The sequence below is a fragment of the Eucalyptus grandis genome, chromosome 3, assembly GCF_016545825.1.
Source record: "Eucalyptus grandis isolate ANBG69807.140 chromosome 3, ASM1654582v1, whole genome shotgun sequence".
Taxonomy (NCBI): domain Eukaryota; kingdom Viridiplantae; phylum Streptophyta; class Magnoliopsida; order Myrtales; family Myrtaceae; genus Eucalyptus; species Eucalyptus grandis.
In genome coordinates this window covers 51,921,421-51,945,979 of record NC_052614.1, presented here as the reverse complement: position 1 = coordinate 51,945,979, position 24,559 = coordinate 51,921,421, and the positions used below count along the sequence as shown (strand labels likewise).

Here is a 24,559-nt window from a genome sequence, read left to right as displayed (position 1 = left end):
GTCATAATTATTTGAATGTTCATGTATTGTAAATGTATTTTCTGTCCGACAATAGTACTATATAATGCGGAGAGATGCTTACCCTCCTTTCTTGCCGAAACGTTTATTTTCTAGGAATTCTGATAGATGTTCAAAATGAAATATTTGATGCAACAATTTAAATGTCTAAAGTACACGTATAGTCCGTCCAAAAACAAAAGTAGATATATAGAATAAAATAAAGTTTGAGATAATCACGGGCCCCATCTTGAAGAGTGCGCTTTGGATCTGACTTATAGCATAAGGAGGTTGAATGAGGTAACACAGCCAAAACAGTCGCAATCCACAGATAATTTTGTTTTCCGAATCATCTAAAATTCTGTAATTGTTTTGCGGTGAAATCAAGTGTAATCTGAATTATACTTATTTAATAATTAGTAAAAGATTTTCATTTATGTTGTCTCTTTATATGGTTAGCCAACGTAAAGAAATCAAACTACAATTTTCAATGACAAATTTAACTTGCAAAAAATTACTAGAAAAGTCCTAAACTTATTGTAATTATGTATATTTAATTATAACCTCCTCTTTTTCTTTTTTTGCCTAAAATCTTTAGTATTTGTGTTAATTCAATCCACTAGGCCAAGATTTGCCTACATATACTATCCATTGTCCGTCCTATATGGTACCGCTAATGCTAATGTGGAAAAATTTTAATGATATTTTTTATTTTTATTCTTCACTTTCTTCATCCTTTAATAGGTCACCACTAGCGACCAATTAGAGGCAAGGTCGACAAGAGCCTAGCCATGGCTAAGCGAGGCTTAACTTCACCATTCAAGCCTTGCTCTCGCTAGAGTTTGTGAGGGTAGGCTCACCCAGGCCGCTTACTGGGCTAGTGAGGCTCATCTAGCAAAAGTGGAGCCTCACCAAATTTGACGAGGTTGTGCCTTACCCAACCATGAGTGAGCGTCAAGCCCTCGTCAGAGGCTACGAGGTCGAAGGTCGCGACCTCATGTGGCCCTTGATAAGGGTGAGCCTCGCCCATAGTCAGCAAGCTCGACCTCCCAAAGTCAGCGAGGCCGTGCCTCACCCAACCATGGCCAAGCTTCTCCGAGCACAGTGAGACCTCGCTAGCCTTGATTCTAGCCGGTCACCAACCAGTTGGAGGAAGAAGAAAGTAAAGGAAAAATAAAATAAAATAAAAAATTGAAAAAGATTATAATTCTATTAAAAACTATCCATGTCAACGCTATTCGACCATTTCTAGGCAAATGGATTGAATTGGCATAAATACAAAGAGTTTAAAATTCAATTGACCAAAATAAAAATTTTAGGACTAAATTGGTACAATTGCAATATATTTAAGACTTTTTTGGGTATTCCCTTTTAACTTGTTATCGTCTTTCATATCAAGATATTTCCAAATTAATCTTACATAAAATACTCTTAGAGAATTCTTCAAGGTAAATTAATTATAAAGTAGGTGGTAAAATATATAAAATGAAGGCAAATTTCTAAAAAAAACCACCAACTTTAGGTTCAATCCAAATATGCCCCAAACTTTTATTTGTCCAAAAAAAAAAAAAAAGCCTCCAACATTAGGTCCAATCTCCCAAACTCTTTTCTAAAAAAAGTTATCAATTTCAACTCTAGCCCACATCTGCCCCCAATAAACTTTACATTGGAAAACCTCCTTAGTCATCCCTAGCTTCCTTAATTTTCATGTTTCATTTTAGAGATAATTTTCCCCGTCACCTTATCGATATGGATCTGTTACCAACATGAAAATGCCACATCAAATAACTAATTGTGATTTTTGGATAGGGATTCACGTGGATAGATTTGATATTAGATTGAAAATTTGTAAATTCAAAGAGAAAAAAAGTTTGGGGCAAATTCTGGATTAGAGTTAAAGTAGGAGATATTTTTTAGATAACAAAATTTTGGGGCGGTCTTTGAGTTGGACCTAAAGTTGGGAGTTTTTGAAAACAAAAAAAGTTGGGGCATAAATGAAACTAAACCTAAAATTGGGGGTTTTTTTGGGGAATTTGGACAATGAGAAATTTTCAGATTTTGATACGCTATTCGACTATAAATGTTATTTTGTCAAGCTTTCTTATCAACTGATGTGCTAACACTACAAAATAAACTTTTTCACGAGGAAATTGGGTTCTCAATGTACATAGTTCGACACAAAAGTAAACGATTACAAAAATATAATTTTATATTTTTTTGTCGGCCCTCATCGAGGTCAAGCCTTCCCTAGTAGAAAGATGTCGGCGGACCCTCGAGGCCGAGCCTCCCTAACGACTAAGTGAGCTTGGCCTCACCCAGCCATCGGCAAGGCTGGATCGATGAGGTCATTAGCCCTCTTTTGGCCAGTCGTCGGAGAAAGAAGGGAAAGAATAAAATAAAGAAAAGAAAAATATTATACAAATATTATAAAATTATTTAAAATTATAAAAAAAAAATCACAAAAAAAATTGAGGCCTTACCAAACGCATTTCTATCTAGGAATAGAAATTTTGAGCGCTTACCAAACATTTTCAAATGCTAGAAACTCGTTTAAGGAATAGAATAACAAAAATTATTTTTAAGAAAAAATTGTTTGTGGAAATTGAATGGTTATAAAAATAAAAATAAAAAAAATAAAAAAGCCTTTATAGGTGTCCTCCGAAAACCCTCCTTTAATATTTAGTACTATATCTATACTATATACACTCTCTCTTGATAAAGGAAATTCAAAATCATTTTTTTCAATAAAATTCAATCAAAGATCATGTAGATTGCTAAGATGATTTTGGGTTATAAACCCTAAATCATGGATAGAAGTTAACAGGAAATTAAAAGACGATTCTCAAATATCTCACCCTTGAACTAAATTGATTTACCGATTCCACAAAATATAGTCAATTTTTAAAGTAATTTTTTTTTTGGTCGAACATTTTTAAAGTAGATTAAAAATTTAAAATAAATCTCTTTTTTCACTATTTGAATTGTCTTCACTACTTTCCTCACATGCAATGTGCGTTTTTGTTGCCAATCGCACACGGATGGACTCGCCAGATTACTAGTTTAACTAATTTTTGATATGGATATAGTTCTGATCTCTCAATTTATTCATGTTTAATTTGTAAAATCGTTGATCATTCTAAAAGGATGAATTTAGTTCCACTAAAACATTCGAAAATGCCTCCCCTAACTTCCCATATTCTTAGATGGTGCAAATCAACGTATCCATTTTCATGTTTGTATTAGGACGATCCGCATTTCTGATAACTCGATTCCAAATAATAATGTCCAGAAATGACAACATATCTCTTTGAGATCTAGTCTCGCAATATGTAAATATGGAGCATATATGTGCATGTATGTATACCTTCAAGCATGATAAGAGACTCGATAATTTTTTAAAGGGATAACTGTACCAAAAAACCTAAAACTTTCACAATCGAATCCAACAGTTTTCAACTAGTGTAATTGAGTTCTATAGCTTATCAAATGGTGGAATCAAATCCCTCGATTGACTTCATCTAATTTTACTAGCAAAAATTGTGGGAAAAAAAACCATTTATTGTAGATTTTTGTTCATTGATTAAGTTGAGGCTCACTTGTACCCTCTCTAGTGTCTCACTTACGGGTTATACAATAATATTAATAAAAGAAAAGACATGTTCCCCCCCTAATGTTGCAAATTTTCTAAAACTAGGATTTGTTCGTAACTATTAAGACAAGCGAAAAAGAATCAAGATAATTTTTTTAAAGAGGATATAATAAAGAAATAACATAAAATGATAAATGTATACAATGCATTTAATATATTAAAGAGAAATATATAAGATTTTGTTGGATGAAAAGAAGAGTAGACTAACTGATTCATTATAATTTCACATGACATTAAGGGCAAAATAATTGACATCTTTAAACTGAAACTGAAAATAAAAAAGATAATATGGTGTAATAGAAATTTAAAAAAAAAAAATGGTAAGAGAAATGGGGAGACAAAGAAAAGAGGGAGGAAAAAATATTAAAGATGTAACCATATACCATAATACATATTAAAAGAAAAAAGGAAGAGAAAGGGGGTGACAAAGACATGAAAAGATTTTTAGCAAAATTGAATTAGGATCAAAAAAAGAAGTGGAAAGGAGGGAGGGAGGGACATGTGTCCTCCCGAACGGGAGAATTACCAAAAAGCCATAATTTTTTTGTAATTGTGTCAATTCAGTCCTAAACTTATTTTTTTTTTTTTTTTGGTTAATTGAGTCATAAACCTTTTACAATTGTGTCAATTTAGTTCTTCCGGCCAAAATTGGCGGCATTGATGTGGCTGTCGGTCGACGCCAATAACAATTTTTTAATAATTTTTAATAATTTTTTAATCTTTTTTTAATCTTTTTACTCTCTCTCTCTCTCTCCGGTCAAAATTGGTGGCACTGATGTGGCTATCGGTCGACACTAATAACAATTTTTTAAATATTTTTTTAATCTTTTTATCTCTCTCTCTCTCTCTCTCTCTCTCTCCGGCCAAAATTAGACTGATGTGGTTGTTTGTCGATGCCGATAACAATTTTTTAATAATTTTTAATCTTTTTACTCTCTCTCTTTTCGGCCAAAATTGGCCCGACCGACGTCTCAACGCCGATAACAATTTTTAATAATTTTTAATCTTTTTACTCTCTCTCTCTCTCTCTCCTTCTTCCTTTGGCTCTAGCGACCAACTAGCTCTCACCAACCACTGGTGGGGGATTGAGCCAAAGGAAGAAGGAGGGAGGAAGGAAGGAAGGAGGAAGGAGGAGGGAGAAAAAAAAAAAGAGAGAAAAAAAGATAAAAAGATTAAAAAATTAATAAAATAATTTTAAAAAGTAAAATATTATTAAAAAATTTGTTGCTGCCACTAGTCGGTCAATTTTGATCGAAATGACTAAACTAACACAATTGTAAAAGGTTTAAGACTCAATTGGTCAAAAAATAAATTTAGAACTGAATTGGTATAACTGCAAAATGTTTATGACTTTTTTTTGATAAATTCTCCCCTCCCAAAGCCTCCATTCACTTATTGTATTATATTTATACATATAAACTATATTAGAAAAATGATTTCACATCTCATTTATTTTGTAAAAAATCTGAAAATGATTGTTTATATCGCTATACAAAAATAAATTAATGACATTTTTTCATAATTTATGAAAATGTTTAGATATAAATTGTTGTTAGTGATGAATGCATTTTTTGTCGACTAGACTAATCATATTTTTCAAATTATTTATTTTCCTTCAACTTTTTTTTCCATAAAATTCCATAAAAATTTATGTACACTGCTAAGATGAGTTGTGAATCCTAAATCATGGATAAAACCATAATTTAAACATTAACAGTAAATTAAATTCGTGTTCAACTATTGTTTGCTACGTCACCTCATCTAACATATAAAAATGAAGAAGTTGTACAAGCCCAATAGGAAGCCAAAACGGACCACGAAAAGCGAGATGCCCGGGTGAAATGAAACTAAGAGAGCATTCCATTGAAATCTATTTTGTTTCACTAAGCCTCCTCCCACACATTCAATAACTCGCATTGATTCACATGTGATATATCGCACGATTTGCACACCTCCTCTTTCTTTATCACGATCCATACCTCCCCATTTGATTGCTAAAGCATGTGCAAAAGAAAGTTCTCATCTCCGTGCCTTATCTTACGCGATTCTAATCTCACGATTTTACTCGTTATAAAGAAAGTAGGACAATCGCAACCGAGTCCTGCATCAGATGAGAGCTCGCGAGAGCGAGGCACTCCGATTGTGCCGATACAAAACATCATCTAAACTTCCCTTTCGGCCTGCCGAGATCTCCGTACAGACCACATTCGCTTGGAGCTAAGCACACCAAGGAATTAAGTAACCATGTTCTAAACCAGTTTCAAAGGGAGATGGGCGAACATCTTCTGATCAACACTTACACGAAAAGAGAGAGAGAAAGTGGAGGACAGAAGCGTGTCAGACCTTTCGTCGCATGCATCGTCCTGCTAAAGTGCTAAAATCCAATCCAAGGAGGCATGGGAGCGAGAGAGAGAGAGAGAGAGAAGTTGCCATTCTGGTGAGGGATGGCACTGATCGGTAGGCGTCGAAAGAGGGGGGGCGTTATCTTCATCTCTTCCGCCCCGATCTCTTTGGAGCAGCACACTTCACGTTCGCACCATCACATCGCGTCGAGATCATACGATGGGCGTTATCGAGGCTTGGCTTCGAGCGACCATTAGCTGGTTTGACAGTGCAATGTCCAACGGCTCGCGACAAGGAGAGATTGGCGTGAGTGACCCTAGAAGGGTCGAGCTTTTTGGTGACGAGGCATATATATTTTGTATCGCATTCCACTTTTCATGTATTGGCCGCAAGAGTGGACAGTTCGTGAGAAGTCTGGCATCCTAGAATTCATTTGAAGTGACAGCTTTTGGGGAGTACAACTTTTGTTTCTTTAACGAAATCGGGAGTACAAGTTTGATACCAACCTTGGGAAGTGAATTGAGGCATCTCATGGTTTTCAAATTTTAACAAAATTTTAGCGAAATCCAAACCTTATGAAATTATTTGTGTCGTACTATCATTAATTATAACAATCAAGGACATTTAGGATGGTCTCTTTCCTACCAGGGAGAACAAGTAAATTCCTTATAGAATGTGAGATTTTGTAAGAAAATTGACAAATATTTTAAAAACTGAAACTGTTAAATGAAAGTATGATTTAATATTTAAGCATTCTAAAACTCTTCCTTAGATGTAGGCTAGATTTTGGCTTAAGCCAAAGTAATTAGAGAGGCAAAAGGGGTCTGGAAAGATTTCAATTTTAGACCTTCTCCTCCTCCGATACAATGCCTTCATCTAATAAAGAGAATGAAGGTTCCGCAAAAGTATTTTGGATGCACATCCTTCTCCTAAAGTCACAAAGCAACGTTGGGCACACACGTTCGGAAAAACCCTCGCATGAAGCAAGGTTTTACTCGGAGATTCCAATCACAAGCTTGGGTTGATTGCCAGCTTTCTTGCTCTGCGTTTTTGTATTTTACTTTCTTTTATCTTATATATATATATATATATATATATATATATATATATATATATATATTTGGATTTTTTTTTCCTTTTAATATCTTCAGTCTCAATTTCCCTGTTTTAACAAAATTTTTGACTTTTTCCTTTTCCTTTTAACCCTTTTCTTTCATCTTCTTTTTCAAGCTTCTCAATATGGCTCCAAAGGTACAATAAAATGCCGATTTTTTTTTTAAATGGCCGATGTGGTGACCCTGTCAATCACCTCTATCTTTGAAAAATAATAAAAATACCACATTAATATTCTTCATTACTCAAATTGGATGAAGTCAATGGAATTACTCGATTACACTAATTTGATAAGTTTCGGAACTTAATTGTACCACTTGAAAGTTTTAAGACCCAATCACATTCTCTCGACATTTTTTAATATATCTAATCCACTTATCTTGATCCTTTATCGGATTGTCTCCTATTGTCAAAGGATAAAATTATGCTGACCACTCTTAGAAGAATGATACCTATCTTCAACCAAAAAGTGGTGATTTGATCGCACTACTTTCACTTTTCTTATACATAAATTTTATAATTGGTGTCTCCCACGTAACTTTAGTAGTTTGATCAAACCCATCACGTGGAAAATACGGTACAACTTTGGACTAATAACTTGAAAAATAAATACAACTTATGAATAAAATGAGTGGTTAATTTCAGCACGTGCACATATAGTCAAGTGGGCAAAAATTGTGCCTTGTCCGCCTACCACTGGATTGGCTGTCTAACAGCCAATAATTTTCCCTTCATACAATATTCTATTTTAATAAACTAAATTTGATGGAATCATCGTTTTGAGAAAAAATCATAAAAAAATTGGAATTTTTTTTTTTTTTACTCTTGCACAACAAATACTCAAATGATATTACTCTGCGTAATTCATTTTCCTACCTCGAACTACTTCGCAAAAATCTAAATTTCACAAGATGGCGATAATCGATCAATCCAACTTTAACAGACTCGAGTGATTTCTTCTCATGTCGAATCAAAGTTTTACTATGTTTTTCTTACATGGATCACATGAATTGACATGCACGAAGATTATCTCCCGTGGATCTTAAAAGAAGGAAGGATGTTGTATTTCAACTGTAATTAATTTGTATTTTCGTTAGCATGTCTCGCGTAGAATTCTTGAGTTTTCTTTCCCACGTCAACCATATAAAAGCGCTCCTCTCTCAGTTAAAGCAATGCCAGGCAGAGAGATCTGAATCTTTTACACACTCTCTCGGAAACCCAGGGAGAAGGGTTTCAAGAGGGAAGAAAAGGAACAAGAAAAGCTGAAAAAACCAGAGAGAGAGAGAGCTAAAAAGATGCTTCTGAGAAGCACATCCACTCCCATCCTCAAAGCATCCTCATGCAATCATCAGAAACCGTCTGAACCGGAACTGACCTTTCGGCTCCCGACAGGCCGACCCTTTTCCCTGAATGTCTCCTCCTCCTCCACTTTATCAGACACGGAGGAGAAGAAGAAGAAGATATCGGTGACGTCATCAGAGAATGGTGTGAGAGAGTTGCTCAAGCCAAAGAGGAGACTTTCCTCAAAAGGGTCCTCTTTAATTCTGATACAGGGGCCAAAAGATAAAGAACGGGAAGAAGAAGAGGAGAGATACGATGCGGATCAGGTTTGTGACAAGACGTTGCCGTTTCAGAGCGTGTGGAGCTGTTCTGGCGGCGCGGGAAGCGGCGGGGATGGCGGTGGAGGTGGGGATGGAGGGAGAGATGGGTGTGGAGATTGGGGACAAGGGAGGGAGAGCCTGGATGGGTACTATCAGAGGATGATCAAAGCTCATCCTGGCGATGCTCTTCTTCTAGGAAACTATGCAAGGTTCTTGAAAGAGGTACTAATTCTTGTAATCTCTATGATTTGTTGTTTGTAATTTTTACGGCGTTGTCATTATAATTTCTAAATTCATCTTGTTTCGTGCACTTTCTAAAATATCTCGAACTTTTAATTCTCATATGAAAATTAGATAGGATTTGCATAGTCGTGGGAAAAATATGTTAATATTGAGTTAATTGCCTCATGTTTATTATGAGTTTCGCGTCAAATTAGCTTATCGATTCAAAATCTAATATTTATGGTGTAAATTTTTCTTTTTTTAGGTACAGAGGGATGCAGAGAAAGCAGAGGAGTACTGTGAAAGAGCAATACTAGCCAAAAGGAGAGATGATGAGCCAACAGATGGCGATGGTGATGTTTTATCTCTCTATGGGGATTTGATATGGACTACACACAAAGATGGCCCTCGTGCTCAAAGCTATTTCGATCAAGCTGTTCAATCTGCTCCTGGTGACTGGTAAATTACAAGCATAAATGTAATGCAAATCTGTATGTTCATACTTAGTATTGATAAATACGACAACGATCCCTGAAATTTGTGTTCTTCGGTTTTCTGGTTGCAGTTACGTTCTTGCTTCATATGCTCGATTCCTGTGGGATGCTGGAGAAGAAGAGGAAGATGATGACGGTGGTGGTGGTGATCATGATCATGAGGCAGAGCATGAACAAGAACAAGGAGTTAAACACCAGTCAAACTAGCGCAACTGATCAACCTCGTACTAACTGTAATTTAACTGCTGCTAAAGAGCCATTTTAACTCTCCTAATTATTACCTTTTAGCGACCCTCTCTTTCACCTCTCCCAGCATGCATGTACAATTCTTCCAGATTGAAAGATTCGCAAAAAAAAAAAAAAAAGATTTGTGGGGGAATGCTTTTCTGGATGAAAGTTCTCGAGGAAAGTGCTTTTTCTTGGTTTAATCTGGTTAAGAAATGCTGGAAACACTGGAAAAGAAATCTCCTAAGGATAAGCCTACCCTTGCATGTTCTTTAATGGAAGCATTTGATAATATCTCAAAGCAACATGTCTCCTTTGATAGTTCAAGCCAGAAGGAAAGGATAAACCAAGAAAAAAAAAAAAAAAAAAAAAAGAGAAAATAGAAAAGGAGGCAGAGAGAGACCTTTCTTTTTCGTTCCCCTATTCCTGTCTTGTGCTATGGTTCACTCTTGTCATCTCAATTAAGTTTTTAAATTTTCACGAGGCTTGTTGTGACCTGTTCTTCTTGAATGTCATGGGGGAATGTTCTTTACTTAAACAAGAACAAAGAGAAAGAGCCAGTGTCACAGGCCGAAAGAAGGTCGACCAGAGAGGTTCCTCGGAGTGGACCGTGACTCATCCGTGGTAGACCTCCTGTGCTTGCTCGGATTCCCAATGAGCCTTCTCCCCGAAGTTTTTAGAAAACTCTAGCTTCATTTATGTCGGTGGCTAGTAGTTGAACACTTATGTCGATAGTTGAGGCCACCTATGTCGATAGTTGAGACGGTGCGATCTCGTCCACCGATAGAATTCTAGATCAATGGATGTAATCCAAAACCCTCAACTATAAAATGGGTGCCCTCCTCCATTTGTAATCATCCACTATTTCTGCAATACAAAACTTCCATCTTTCCAGAGCTCTTCTCTCTAGATCCTTTCTCTCTTTATGATCCGGATAAGGCGAGTGGGTGAGCCTTCGGTGCTTCGGCATCCGAGCAAGGCTTGGCTTAGGTGCTTCGGCGATCCAATCCGATCCTAAAGTGCCCGAGTCGCAGCGCGATCACGATCTCAATCGATCGGCCCATGACACAAGCATGCATGCTTCAACTGACCCTAAAGCATGGTTTTAGCCAACTCCAGACAATATGATTCAAATTTTTTTTTTAAATGCCCTATTAACAATTGAGAAAAAAATTGATAGGCAATATCAACCATATGCTAAAATGAGAGAAAATGAAACAATACATTCCATTTCAAAATAGCAGCTTCTAAAACCCAAAGAAAATGGTAGGTGAAACCTCCAAATTACAAGATTCCATGATCCTTGGACAGGAATGGGAATAGGTGCACAGGCAATTCTGTATGTGGTTATAAGGGATAGGAGAGACATGACTATTCACCTAAGATGAGTTGAATTTTGACAAAGTAACATAGACTAGGAGGCATCACTGGGGTTTTACCAATCAAGAAAGTGCAAGTCATGCAATTTCAGTGCGGTAGTCATAGGTTCAGACATATTTGAAGTAAATCCATTCTCTCCAACTACCACATAGAAAAGGAAAAGAATCGCAGGAGTAAGTAAATCACAATGAATTCTATCCTTGTAACTTTAAATAGCAAGATCCTATCAGCAAGATATGCCACTGGCTATAGCAACATAGGTTAAACGTTAAACCGATATAGAACCTCTTATTGAATGGCATAGAGTGGAGTTCACCATTCCATACTTGGTAAGAAACTAGTAAAGTTTATTGTTCAATTTTCACCTATTAGCAATCCTTTTTAACATGACTTCAGTTACAACAAAAACAAGCATTAGCACGTAATGACCAACTCACATAGCCAAGACATTGTTGCATTGCATATCCATCATAGTTCAATTAACAGACCGAGCTGGACAAGAAAAATGCTTTAAATAAAATTTCAGCTGACATTGTAGCGATCATTGTCCCAAAAATTTATCACAGAATGCAATAAGAGGAACAAACAGAAAATACTACAGTAGTATAAATTGGCACAAAAGGTGTAATGTAGTGACATCAGAGAAAAGAAGAGCCTAGTGAAGATTATATCAGGGAGAAGCAATCTTCAGAAGCACAGACGAAGCAACCCAAGTCTGCTGTGAACACAAAGGCGTGATCTTCGAAAAAAGAAAATTCTCCACCTGTTCTTATAGTACAATTTGATTCTCATACCTCTCTTACTTTTGTCCGCTCCAATTCTACATTGTGATTCCCATGTCTCAGAATCTATGATTCCTCCACAAAGGTAGCCTATGGTTGCTCCTCATGGACCAGCGGCACAGTTTCTGAGTGAACATGCATTGCATTTGATTCGGCATAAGGAACTGCCTCCTGCTCTTGATTGGCAGCAGCAGCTTCACAAATCTCAGTTAAAGTGTCAAGCTTTTCCTCCATTCTTGTGCTTGACAAGTTCACTCCTTCTGCATCTTTTGTTTTCACGGTTCTAGCCGTCCCACCTGACAAAGTTGTCTTTTCAGAAGGCAGTTTAGGAAGTGACTTTCTAAGTGGCTTCTTAGAATTTGCAGGAGAAGGTCCTTTGGCAGAATTGTCGCGAGACACCTTCTCATCCAGGCTCAAGCGGCCCAACTGCTGGGTTGCCCTGCCATTTTCTTTGGATTCATCCATGCTGGAGGTCTTCCTTCGACCGAGTTTGGGAGACTTGGCCCTTGTTGTTGGTATCTGAATCAATTTGCAATATTGAGAGTTGAATGGACGGATAATAAAAATAAATTGCAGCTAACAAAATGATTGCAGCACATATTATAAAAATGCGATAATCGGAGAAAATTATGATTAAGTAGCATCATGATACTAATGCTTTGCTAGGGAAGATATGGAAGGGGAGAAATAAGAGGTGGGATGAGACGATAAATCGCAAATGGGAAAAAAAAAAAAAATCCAATGCTGCAGGACGTAGGACACAGAAAAAACGCCCACCACTCAACAGGCATGTATTTCACAACGAAGAGAGCAAGTAACCAATGTTCTGGCACTTGCAATGACAAGAAAAGAAATGCTTCTACCTAATGGCATTCATGAGAAAAGGGAGTAGAGGAAACCTTCTTTAGTTCTGCCTTTGGTGGAGGAGGTTCTTGATAGAAGCTCGGCATTGGTGTAGCTTTAAATGTCAAACTCTTCCTGAGCATCTTAATTTCAGCTTCAAGAGTTTCCTAAAGGAAGAAACAAGAGACAACCTCAAACAAAGGGATTTTATAAGTAACTTAAATATCCACATTCCATAATAACTGTTAGCAATCACAATTATGACCTTGGACTTTTCTTGCAATGTAGTCCTCTCCATTTCCTTAGCATGAATCTTCTCCTCGAGCTTAGTATAGTACTGCCAAAGGTCAGGATTGAAAAACTATATCAACTGTGCAAATCTAGCTCGAGTAAAACCACAGAAAATAGTCATAAGGTTCGCAATCAGAAACAAACCTCTTTTCGTTTCTCAGCCCGCTGATCACACCTAAAACTGAACCCGTAATTTGGAAGTGCACCAACTTTGCGTGGTTTTGAATCTCCTGCAGTAGGACTTCTATTATATAGTCAAGGTTAAACAGATTTGAAACCCATCTGTATGTTCTGACTGCTTGGAAAAATTTCAGATGAACTCATTCTACTGATTTGGAAAATTTATATATCCAGTGATAGAAAGGATACGGAGAAGATTGAGCATCGGCCTCTGGTTTATCAAGAGATCCTTTTTTCAAGGGCTTAAGTTTTGTCTTCTCTCTGTATATACAGCAAACCACCATTCAGAAGAAGCTCAAGAATACAATTCCCATTATTCGACAGAAAACAAGGAAATCCAGTTCTATGTTAAAAAGAAACAAAACCGTTGGCAAAAACTGGTAAGCATCCAGGAACTTTCATAATGATAACAATATGAACACCAAAAGTTCACGAATGGTTGACTACTTCACTACACTAGAGATAAAACTGTACAGGTTAGATAGACCTACGCAAAGCTTTCTGACGTTGCTGCATCAGATTTTCCACCATGCTGTTGGAAGCAGAAAAGCAGCAAAAGATAAAGATAAGGCAAGAAAACAACAACATGATTGACTGAGGACCATGACATTGGAATGTAGAAGCATGAAAAAGGAAAACAAAATTGACATATCGTGTCAACAATGAGAATTACCTTTGATTGAGTTTCTCTCTCATTAAATGATCTACTTACAGCAGGTTGTTTTGTCTGTGAACTCACACCAACAGCTTCCACATTCTTTCCATCCTTACTCTTCCTTGCCCCGATTGTTGAAGCAACTTTGATATTTGAGAGCTTCCCATTGCTTTTCTTGCCTTCAATCTTCTGAGGTCCAGAAACTTTCAACTTATCCCCAGTAACTGTTTCACCATCCTGCGAGGTCATGCATAGATGCATTTCAGAATGAGATATTAAGGTGTATATTGAAGAATCTTAAGTTTATGGAACCAGCCAACCTTATGGGTTTCTGATGCACCAATCTCACTTGCACAGCCAGTAGAAAAACTGTTGTCATTGCCACTGCCATCCAACTTAAACTCATGTAAGTTCGCCTCTACTGCAACAAGATCTGCAGTTTCTGCAACGATGTCAGCATTGCTCACAGCAATAGCATCCTCTCCATTGTTCAAAAATTGCCCATGCATGCCATTTTGATGAACTGGCTCAAACCCATTGGTAGGCACGACATCCTCATAATCCATTGATATATACTCTAAGGACAACAGAATATGAAAATGTGAGCTCATATGTCAAGTGGAATCTTAAACAAATGAAAATAACTGATCCCCGTATAGATAATAAGGCATAAACACTCCGAAAAATAAGCAAAACACCACCCTACTCAAAAATTGAGTGAAAATTCAGCAGAAAATAAGCACAGAAGAGTTGCCACTAAACCGACTATATGTTCAAACTTCCAACTTACGTATAACACACAATCTTAAAAATGAACCATAAACCCATGAAAGCAAGAAGTGAGATAATGCAATTGCACATCTGTCAAAGAATGTCTCTGATAAAGTACCCATAAAACATGACAAACCGCCGAACCTAGAGTTCTAAAGAATCTACATACTCCGGATAACACTTCTACTAGTTACAATGATTTATATCATTCCAATTTTCCAACTCTTACTTTCTTTCGACGCTCAGTTGCCTTTTTTTCATTGAATAGCAAAAAGCAAACACCGAGATAAGATTCCATATGTACTTGGTGAGTTCTCCGAGCAGCTAAAAGCGCATTACATAACTAGTAGCCAACACCCACAAAACCAAATCGCCACCTAACCTCGGAAAATCGGGGGTTATCAGCACAGAAAAAAGGTACAAAAACACAAAGCCCAAAAGAGGGCTCGAGCCAAAAAGCACAAAAAACCAGATCTTTTCCACTCCAATCAGCCAAAAAAGCTCTCTTTAACAAAACCCACTAAAGATTCAACCGGCAAACCTCAAAAACACGAAATGGGGTGACATTCCTAAGGATCACTTCCACTCATTTCCACATTGATCTTCCCCCTTAACAACACGCAGCCCTCCTGGAAAATGCGACACGCACTACCTAAGCAAAAGCCAAGAACAGACGACGACCCGGCGAACCGTTCGGACCCGGCGCTTCAAATGCAGTCAAATCACAGACAAACGCAAGAACGCTTTCTGGCAAAACCCAGAAAGAAAGAAAGAAAGAAAGAAAGACATCTTCTTCTTCTTCGTCGTGTACCTTAATGAGCGTGAGGGATAATCAAGATTCCATTACAGCTGCGCTTAAACCGATAGAGTAATGAGGCAGGGGAGAGATTTGCAAAGGAACAGGGAAAAATACCCGAGGAGGAGGAGGAGGGGGATCTGTAGGAAGAGCCAGGAGACTAGGGGTGGGATGGAGGATGACGGATCGGAGGATCCGAATACTCGGGGACAAAAACTAATTATGTCGGATTCAAAAATAAAAATCGGATTTTTCTTTGTTTGAAACTGTTGGTGTACGCAATACACGACCCGCACGAGTACGTTGGCACGACCCTGTCAACCCGTAAAAAGTCATCAGATCTAGTGTTTTTCTTCGCTGAGCAAGTATTCATTTTCGGCCGGTCAAGTAAATCTGGTAACTGACAGAGACATGCAATTTAAGTGAATCATATTCAGATACTAAAAATTTGTTTGTCGTAGGTTGATTTTGTAAATTGGTTTTAATGCCTAATATATTCTTTTTGTCTAGTAAAGAATGAGAATGCCACACAATGATATAGCTTTTATGATCGAATTGAATTCGATATTCGTGATTGACCTGAGTTTAAGTTTGGCTCGCGAATTGTCAACACTTCAATTTGAGATGGGTTGTCTTAAAAATTCAAGATAAATTTTATTGATTGTCTTTGACGTATATTGTACCATTCTTTTTATGATGAATTATGAATACCATATAATGTTTTAAGTTCTATAGTCAAACCAAATGTTTAATTTGATAACCGGGGTTCATCTGGATTCGAGTTTGTTCGAAATATATATACACATATTTGAATCGCATGGCAGATGGCATCATCCTTAAAATAATTAAATTTTGTTATGATTTTGTTTTAGAACATTATTTTCAATAATTAACGAAGATGCACAATAAACTAGAGAAAATAAAATAAAGTGAAAATCTTACATCAATTATTAATAAAATGAAATAATATGACCAAAGGTTACTAGCCTCTTCATTTTGGTTCAATTCCAAATTGTGAAAATCAAAACTCCTAATTTTCTCATTTGTGCTGCAAGATTGAACTCCATTTGGATTCTTGTGTAAAGTTGAATTCTAGCACAGCTCAATATAACTCAAGCTAGAACACTAATTATTAATATTTATTTTGCAATAAGCGAGGATTTCAGCTAGCCAAATAAAAGCATGTTGATCGTTACTACCAACCATACATCGAATCCAATGAAAATTAATTCTCAACTTCCAAAAATTGTCTTATGAAAACCATGCTTCATCTTGTAGCATCTTGCTGCTAATAAGGACAAGGCTCTAGAGCGCTATTCAAGCCAACGCCATGAAGTTTCTCATCGCCGATAAAAATTACCTATAATTGGATATTCTAGGAATTTAACTTTGAACATATTTGGCAATTCTAGCTAAAGTTAAGATGACATCACGTAGGAAGGAAAGTAATATGATCAATCGCAGACAAGAAATTGAGGCTGAGGAGAGGGGCGAGACAAACATTTTTCACATAAATATTAAAAATAAAATTTTAAATTATTAGACGAATGTATAATTTAATATTTAGATACTCTATCAATTTTGAATTAAAAATTTTGTTATATAGAGGGCGTGGGACCACCACTTGCCCCACTAGGACTGCCAATGCATATAACATGTCCTGGCCCTATACTCTCATCCAATAGCCGGTAAAAAGTATCGTTGTTGTTATCACTGTTAGAATTATACCGAAAGAAAAAGATCATTGAAGATACTTTTTTCAAATATAGCTTTGCAACACTTGTTTATGGATTGTATACACACCTGTCGTGCTAATGATCTTGAGAGTCGGCTACATAAACCTTCGTAAAAAATTAATTCGATTTTAACATAATTACACAACCTAACTAATTGCGAATATTACAGTGCCCTTTTATCTGTATATAGTTGTCATCCCCTCCATAAACCTTTCTATATCGGACCACTAATTCCATGAAATTAGAAAGTTCCTGTCCAAAAAAGTATGTCCCAATAGTTTTTATTTATTTATGTATTCATCATGAAAAATCCCTTTGAATATTATTTTACTGCGCATGTTCATTTACCAATCGATTTGGGACGGAGCAATTACGTAACTCTAATTTTTTATTTTTTTTTAATGCATGGCTCGTGCCTTCTTACTTGAGAGCGTGTGGGCATCTTGTGCCTGACAAACCGACCAACAGAGGCTCAGCCTGTCGGGAGCCCTAAAAACGACAACGTGTGGCATTAAAATGCAGCCGACACGGCATATATCGGACCACAAAAACCTCGGGCGGTCCTTAATTAAATTCACTTTTTTGCTATATTGCATTATTATTTTCTCAAATAACCACATACAATTATTCATCAAAGGATGCGTACGTATAAATTGGCGTTTCAATGTTTTCTTATTTTTTGCTAGGGAAAATTATAGAAATGATCTCTTAATTTTGGTCATCAAACTTTTGATTTATTTAATATGGTCCATAAAATTTAACCTGATATATAATGTCGTCCCTGAATTTTTGGTAAATATTCAATTTAATCTCTAAACTAAAAGAAAGTATCCAATAGTATCATTCTATTAGTTTAAATTTTGGGATGACATTAAATATGTTCATATAAGTTGGGGATTAAATTGAATATGCATCAAAAGTTTGGGGATTACATTAGATAATTTAAAAGTTTATGGACCACGTTACACATTAGGCTAAAGTTTTCGGATCACTTTAAATAAATTAAAAATTTAAGAATGACATTGCACATTATATTATAATCCAGAGACCATTCGTGTCATTTTAACTTCTCATTACGTTTAAGACATAAATATGCTGTATAAATTTTCTCATAAAATTCACAAAATTCAAATCATTCGCTTTCATTTAGAAGAAAAATTAGACACAATAATTGTGAATAGACCCTAGAATATATCCACATTTATTCTCCAATGGTCCACAACGTGACTATTGAACCCCCATTAAACAAAGGGCATAAATAGATGGTAAGCATTGTGGAAATAAGTTGGGCAATCCTTATCTCTTGTCATCCAACTTGTCTTTAAACTTATTCTATGGTGACTTTAGCTTATCGCGAAGGCAATTTAGTCCATTAAGCAAAGAAACAGATCTTGGTTAGTCCACGCATATCCCAATATAGTAAATATAATCATGATTAAAGTAACCACTAGACTTGATTTCGTCGGAGTTTTTTGTATGACGATAACGGGCGAAATATTTGAAATTAAAGCACTCAGTGACGGGATAATGCATTTGGCGGATTCAGCACGCTAGGAAAAACAAATCCGATTTCGGGTCAAATTAATTTAAATTAAAATGCAAAATCAAATTAGATGCACATCGTGTAAAACGGTGAGTGGGGGATTGCAAGGAGACATTGTTGATTGATTGTGCCGCATGGTATTGAATTTCGTTGTTCCTTTGGTGTCCACCTCGCAAGGAGGACGTCCTACAGCAGTCGCACGTGCGGTTCTGCTCCTCGCTGAAGCCTGATTGGCCGAGGGCTTTGGCGTTGGGCCCCCCAACACGTGGCGTGTTTGGATATTTCCGTCACTGGGACCGGTGCATCCATGTCCAGGTAGGCAAAAAAACAAAACCTTTAAATTGCCGAAGAGATGAAAGAAATTATTATTTTATGGTGTGTTTGTTTGATAGAAAATAAATATTTGAAATTTTTTTCTTAAAAAAACAAAACCTTTAAATGTTGTTTGATATATTTTCAATGTTTATATAAATATTTAGAAATAAATTGCTGTCGATAATAAAAAAAAATTCATTGACTAATTATTTTATATAATACAAGTGATCAATTTTAGAAAAATATTTTTAAATTATTTATTTTTGCGAAACAAACAAGGTCTAAACTCCTTCAATTTACTTATCCGAGAGAATTAAATTGATCGATTACGAGATGGTGCAACCATCGTCACTTGGCTGTGGTAGCACTAGTAAGAGAGGTCGGCCAAGTAATTTCCAAGGGATAAATTATTGAAAACGTTTTAAACATATTGTATTTATATCAATTCTAGTTCTAAACCTTTCAATTGTGCTAACTGAATCTTAGACCTTTTGACAATTTACCAACTTAGTCATTCCAGACAAATTCGACTAGAAATTGCTGATATGTCACTGCGAGCATTGACGTGGATAATTTTTATAATTTTTTAAAAATTGATTTTTTAATCATTTTTTCTTTTCTTTCTTTTTCTTTTTCCTTCTTCCTTGCCTATCACCAAGCTTTGACGATGGCTAGCGACCTACTATACTATATAGGCAAGGCTTGAACTCGTTGGGATCTGTCGAGGCTAAGCCTAGCCAGCCTTAGACGAGGCTAGCCTGGCCATCCTTGGACAAGGCTCCACCTTGACAGATCTCGATGACCTCAAGCTTTGATGGCCCTTGCCTGTGGTAAATCGTCGATCGTCATTGAGGCCTAATGACAAATGGAAGAAGAAGGAGGTCTTTTTTTTTTTAATTGTAGAATTTATCTACGTTAGTGTCGATCATGCTATGAAATACAACTAATGCCGACATCAGCAATTTCTATGAAAATTGACAAACTGCCAAAAGGATTGTGATTTAATTGGTAAAATTAAAAGATTTAAGATTAAATTAGCACAATTGCAATAAGGTAATTTTCTTAAGTTCCAAGAGATGTTTCAGAGCTTCGTCAACGAATCACTTTTTCTTGACGCGCAAAACGTTGGTCAAGTCGGGTCGGGCTGCGCAACCCGCGGTGAAGAATTAAACCGTGATGAATTTGAAGTCCGGATTCCCGTGGGATTCACGAGTCTAAAAGAAGAAAAGCGATGGTGACGATGGAATTTAGCGACTTTCGTCGCACGGCGAGCCAACGGATGATTCTTATCTCTGCTAGCGAAAGCAATGGAAGCATCATTTCCCTATCCCTTTGAGAAACTGTCCCTTTGAGAAAGAGATTGAAAGAGACCACATGAGAAGTAGAGTTCATTTTCTAAGAGAAGCGTCGTTGTTGAGTAGGGAGGATGATCCCTTTGGTCACTTTCATCACCTAATGAATGTCACCCTACATTCCTATATTCTTCCATTCCCTTTTACCCTTTTCACTTAGAACCCAATTTTTCCCTGTGGTTGGTTCATTTGGTTAGTCTTTTTAATGGATCCGAGTTTGAGATATTTTCGATTGAGAAACAAGTTACGAAAATTTGAGGTACGTTTTTTGATCGATTATATCACTTTTAGAAATGAATGAACGGAAAATAGTTTTGTTATTCACGGAAATATTTAAACACAAATTGTTATTGGTAATTACAGTATTTTTCACTAACTGATTAATTTAAGTGATGCAAGCGATTAATTTTGGGAAATTTTTTCTGAGTCACTTATTTTCCGCGAAACAAACGAAATGAAGAAAGTATTAAAAAAATCATAAACCTATTGCATTTGTGCCAATTCATTCTTGAATATTTCAACTTGGGCAATTTAGTTTTAAACATTTTCACAATTTGTTAATTTAGTTATTTCGACCAATTTTGGTCGAAATAATTTGTGAAGGCCTTGCGAGCAAGGCAACCCTTGCCTAGATCTGGCAAGGGCTTGGGCAAGAGCCACGGCCCTTGTCAACGGCCGATGAGGGCTTGCTAGCCGCTTGCACAGTAGCTAGCAAAATGAAAGGGGAAAAAAGAGTAAAAAGAACAATAAAATACAATTCAAAATTTTAAAAATTATTCACGTCAGCGCTACCTGTATTATATAAAAAGGCTAACATCCACATTAGATTTCTAGCCAAAATTAGCTCAAATAACTCAATTGGCAAATTGTATAAAGATTTAAGACTAAATAGACACAATTAAAAGGTTTATAACTATATTGACATCAATATAATAAATATAGATTTTTTTTTTTATGCTTCCTCTCAAAAGGATCTCTAGTTATCACATAGGAAATCTTGAGTTTAAGTCTTTTTAGGCATAATTTGACGCTTAGTAGACCAAACTAAGTATAAGGGGAGTGTTAGAATATTAAATAATAAACAACACATTCATTTAACAATTTATCACGAAATTTCACAATTAGTAGTTTTATCACTTGCTACTTTCGAGCCAGCGCCTTCTCCGTTATTTAATGACAGAATTGGAAAAGAAAAGAGAAATTGTAAAAAATAAAATAAAAAAAGAACACACGACTTTCCCAAGATGAGGAATCAGAATTATTTTACTAACAAGATTCTTTTATTTCTTCATTAATGTTTTTCTAGGAGTATTTGACCGGGCCGGTGATAGGAACAACAGGAAAAGTCCACACGACATGTGCCGAGGCTTGAAACGAAGGCGCCTAAGGATAAGAAATTGGCGTTGTTGTTCTTGTACGTATTGTCATGTGTTGGAAAAATTATACATCGAACGAGGCAAGACTCCCTTGTTTAGTCACTTTCTCCCTCTGTCTCGGGCATCGATACACTCATTCTCTTCACCTCTTTTTTTGATCTTGATATTAAGATAGAAACAAAAAAAAAAAAAATTGGAAAAGTTTATTATTTATGTAATTTATTTTTTTGATATAGAGCGGCCCACAGCAGTTTTTAGTTTATATTTTAGTGTTTTTTCTCTCATTTTTTCGATATCAAACCATGAAAATTCTGATCAACAATATTGAACCGAAAACATTGAGTAGTTGTTGTATTTTCTTGTTTAAAATGTAAAGAGTGGAGTTGTACAAAGTGATGAAATATACTTTTCTTGATGGTACGAACCCAATTTCCCAATGTAAAATGTCATGTTTGGAGAAAACAATTCAATGTAATAACACTTATTTTCATATATATATATATTATATAAGTACGTGAGGTTTAACAAACAATAATTCTTTTCCTAGCACTAACCGATGTTTTGAAAGGGCAATTCTGGGCATCGGCGAAGACTTTTTAAAAAGGGTAATTTCATATCTTTAGTAAATTTTCCAAGAAATGGACATGTCAGATGTGGAAATGGACCCGTCATAAAAGTTAGTGTCAATGCCATTGAGCTCTAATCAGGCCTGAACTTTGACCAGCAAGTTACCAAAGTTGACCGTTCTTTCTGCCTAATATAATGGGTCTCAGTTTCAACGAGGCAGTCCCATTCTTCCGCAATTCGTTTTCTTTTATGTCAGACCATTTGTTGTTTCTTCCTCTGCACTTGAATCTTGATCCGCGCAATGAATATATATCTCAACGAAGGATCGGTTTGCTGAGATCTTCAAGTAACTTCGGCTAGAATTAATGCGCCATAGCGATGGTGATCTTTCTTAGGGGCTCGCATCGGGTGGTGATCCCAACTCGCTTTTCATGTACTTCCCAATACCATCTCGGGCATGTCCCTTTAATGATTGTTTCTAGGTACGAGTTTTGTTAGTACTAACAAAAAGCAACACCACAGGTACTTTCTTGCCGTTGATCTTATGACCCAATGAGGTGGGTCTTACAGCAATTTAGTAAAATCTTGCTGTGCAATTTTCCTGAAAGAAAAGTACTTTAATTCCCCTTTTGCTTTGCATCATCTTAATCAACAACAAAAGGATGGGACCAGAAATATCAATTAATCACAAGTTAGGGCCAAGTTGAGAGACTTTCTCATGAAGAGACACCCCAACTTGTTGAGTGTTATCCAGAAAACTGTTCTCAAGATTATGCAATCAGTGACAGCTGAGAATCTCCACGAAACATAGAGAAGATGCTAATATGGGGGGCCCGTTTTGGCCCATTATTGTCCCGAAAATATCCGAGGAGATTTAAAAATGGGTTATTTGGTTCTTTTCCAGGTAATGAAATGTCTTCTACCCACAGAAAAAAATGGGGAAATAATAAAAATAAAAAATCATGTAGGTACAATACAGCAGTCTTATATAAAAAACAAAGCATTATGACTAATCCAGTTTGACACCACTAATGATACTTAGGGTCCTGTTCGTTTCACAAAAAAAAATGACTTTCTGAAAATGTTTTCGGATTTTTCCGGTGTTCGTTTCACGGAAAATGAACTAGTCAAGAAAAATATTTTTCATCATTGGAAAAAACAACCATTAAAGTGAGGAAAACGTTTTCCACTTTTCCATGACTTCTTCTCTTTTACTTCTTTTTATCAATACATTTTCATTTTTTATTTTTGCTTTCTTTTTTTTTTTCTTTTTTTTAAAATCGAGTTTTTAATTTCTTTTCTTTTCTTTTTTTCTTTCTTTCTTTCCTTTTAATCTTATTCTTTAGCAGTGGCCGGTGACCGGCCGCAAGCCAGCGGTCGACGACCTTGCCGACCTCGCCCCAGGCTGGCAAGGCGAAGCTCGCGGCTCGCCAAATCCAGCGAGCTCGCGGCTCACTAGAGCCCGACGAAGCTCATGGCGCAGCTCGGGCGAGATCGACCGAGCCTTGAGCTCGCGAGATCCGGCCACGAGGTCTTGGTCGGCCGTGGGCAACCGGACATCGTTAGGGTAGGAAGGAGGCGGTGGCGGCGGAAGGAGGAGGAAGAAGGAGGAGGAAGGAGGCGGTGGTGGAGGAAGGAGGAGGAAGAAGGAGGAGGGAGGAAGGAAAAGAAAAAGAAAAATAAAGAAAAATAATAAAAATTTCGATTTTTAAAAATATAAATAATTAAAAATTCATTTTTTTTAAAAATATAAAAATAAAATGAATTTTTGGTCAATTAAAAATATTAAAATTCAATTTTTGATAATTTTTCCCTAACAATTAAATGAGCTAACGAACGGTGGAAAATATCTTCCACTCAAATTTTAGGCTTTGTACGAACACCGAAAAATGTAATCATTTTCCCGAAAAATGACTTCCAAGAAAATGTTTTTTAAACATGATATTTTTCACGAAACGAACGGATCCTTAATGAGAATCCCTCCACGCACGAGCTTTGTGGCATAACTGAAACAACTCCCTTTTCCCTGTTTAATATAAAATTCGATTCGCAAAATCGATATACCGAATAATGGGATAAACTTTTACGGAGTCTTAATTCGTTTGTTTGAATGATATCTCTTTAAATATTCTTGTTCATAATTTGTAGGCCAAGTTATAGATAGATTCGGCATTTAAATAAACGGGTCATATTTAACGCTTGATAAGAGTCCGCCACATCTCTTATACCGATTTAGCATATCAACCTTTACATACTTTTCTCTTTTCCTAAAAGACATTTCCTTTGTGTGCATGTCCAAGAACTAATCAACCCTGTTCAAGTTTTCGG

General features: G+C 36.4%; 2 protein-coding genes across 4 annotated transcripts; one reads left to right on the top strand and one right to left on the bottom strand.

Moving 5' to 3' along the window:
- Nucleotides 1-8,276: 8,276 nt before the first annotated feature.
- LOC104437671 lies at nucleotides 8,277-10,139 on the top strand. Of its 3 annotated transcripts, none has more exons than XM_010050667.3 (3): nucleotides 8,277-8,925; nucleotides 9,197-9,384; nucleotides 9,491-10,139. In XM_010050667.3, the coding sequence occupies exons 1-3, from the start codon at nucleotides 8,398-8,400 to the stop codon at nucleotides 9,624-9,626; spliced, it is 852 nt and encodes a 283-aa protein (XP_010048969.2). In that variant the 5' UTR covers nucleotides 8,277-8,397; the 3' UTR covers nucleotides 9,627-10,139. The 3 variants fall into 3 exon arrangements, with proteins under 3 accessions (XP_010048969.2, XP_010048968.2, XP_010048970.2); XM_010050666.3 differs by having other exon boundaries at nucleotides 9,191-9,384; XM_010050668.3 differs by having other exon boundaries at nucleotides 9,191-9,403; nucleotides 9,491-9,629.
- A 1,378-nt stretch (nucleotides 10,140-11,517) lies between these two features.
- On the bottom strand, nucleotides 11,518-15,572 carry LOC104437670 (protein WVD2-like 5). The gene is made up of 9 exons (XM_010050665.3): nucleotides 15,358-15,572; nucleotides 14,096-14,352; nucleotides 13,794-14,012; nucleotides 13,612-13,652; nucleotides 13,310-13,381; nucleotides 13,085-13,184; nucleotides 12,915-12,986; nucleotides 12,706-12,816; nucleotides 11,518-12,325 (listed from the first exon to the last, which is right to left on the bottom strand). The coding sequence occupies exons 2-9, from the start codon at nucleotides 14,339-14,341 to the stop codon at nucleotides 11,897-11,899; spliced, it is 1,290 nt and encodes a 429-aa protein (XP_010048967.2). The 5' UTR covers nucleotides 14,342-14,352; nucleotides 15,358-15,572; the 3' UTR covers nucleotides 11,518-11,896.
- Between the last annotated feature and the right edge of the window lie 8,987 nt (nucleotides 15,573-24,559).

Coding starts and splice junctions, on each gene's coding strand:
- LOC104437671 (XM_010050666.3), top strand. CDS start 8,398: ATGCTTCTGAGAAGCACATCCACTCCCATCCTCAAAGCATCCTCATGC. Junction 8,926..9,190: donor ATGCAAGGTTCTTGAAAGAG/GTACTAATTCTT, acceptor TTCTTTTTTTAG/GTACAGAGGGATGCAGAGAA. Junction 9,385..9,490: donor CAATCTGCTCCTGGTGACTG/GTAAATTACAAG, acceptor TTCTGGTTGCAG/TTACGTTCTTGCTTCATATG.
- LOC104437670 (XM_010050665.3), bottom strand. CDS start 14,341: ATGGATTATGAGGATGTCGTGCCTACCAATGGGTTTGAGCCAGTTCAT. Junction 13,653..13,793: donor AGAGAGAAACTCAATCAAAG/GTAATTCTCATT, acceptor TGCTTCCAACAG/CATGGTGGAAAATCTGATGC. Junction 12,817..12,914: donor CATTGCAAGAAAAGTCCAAG/GTCATAATTGTG, acceptor TTCTTCCTTTAG/GAAACTCTTGAAGCTGAAAT.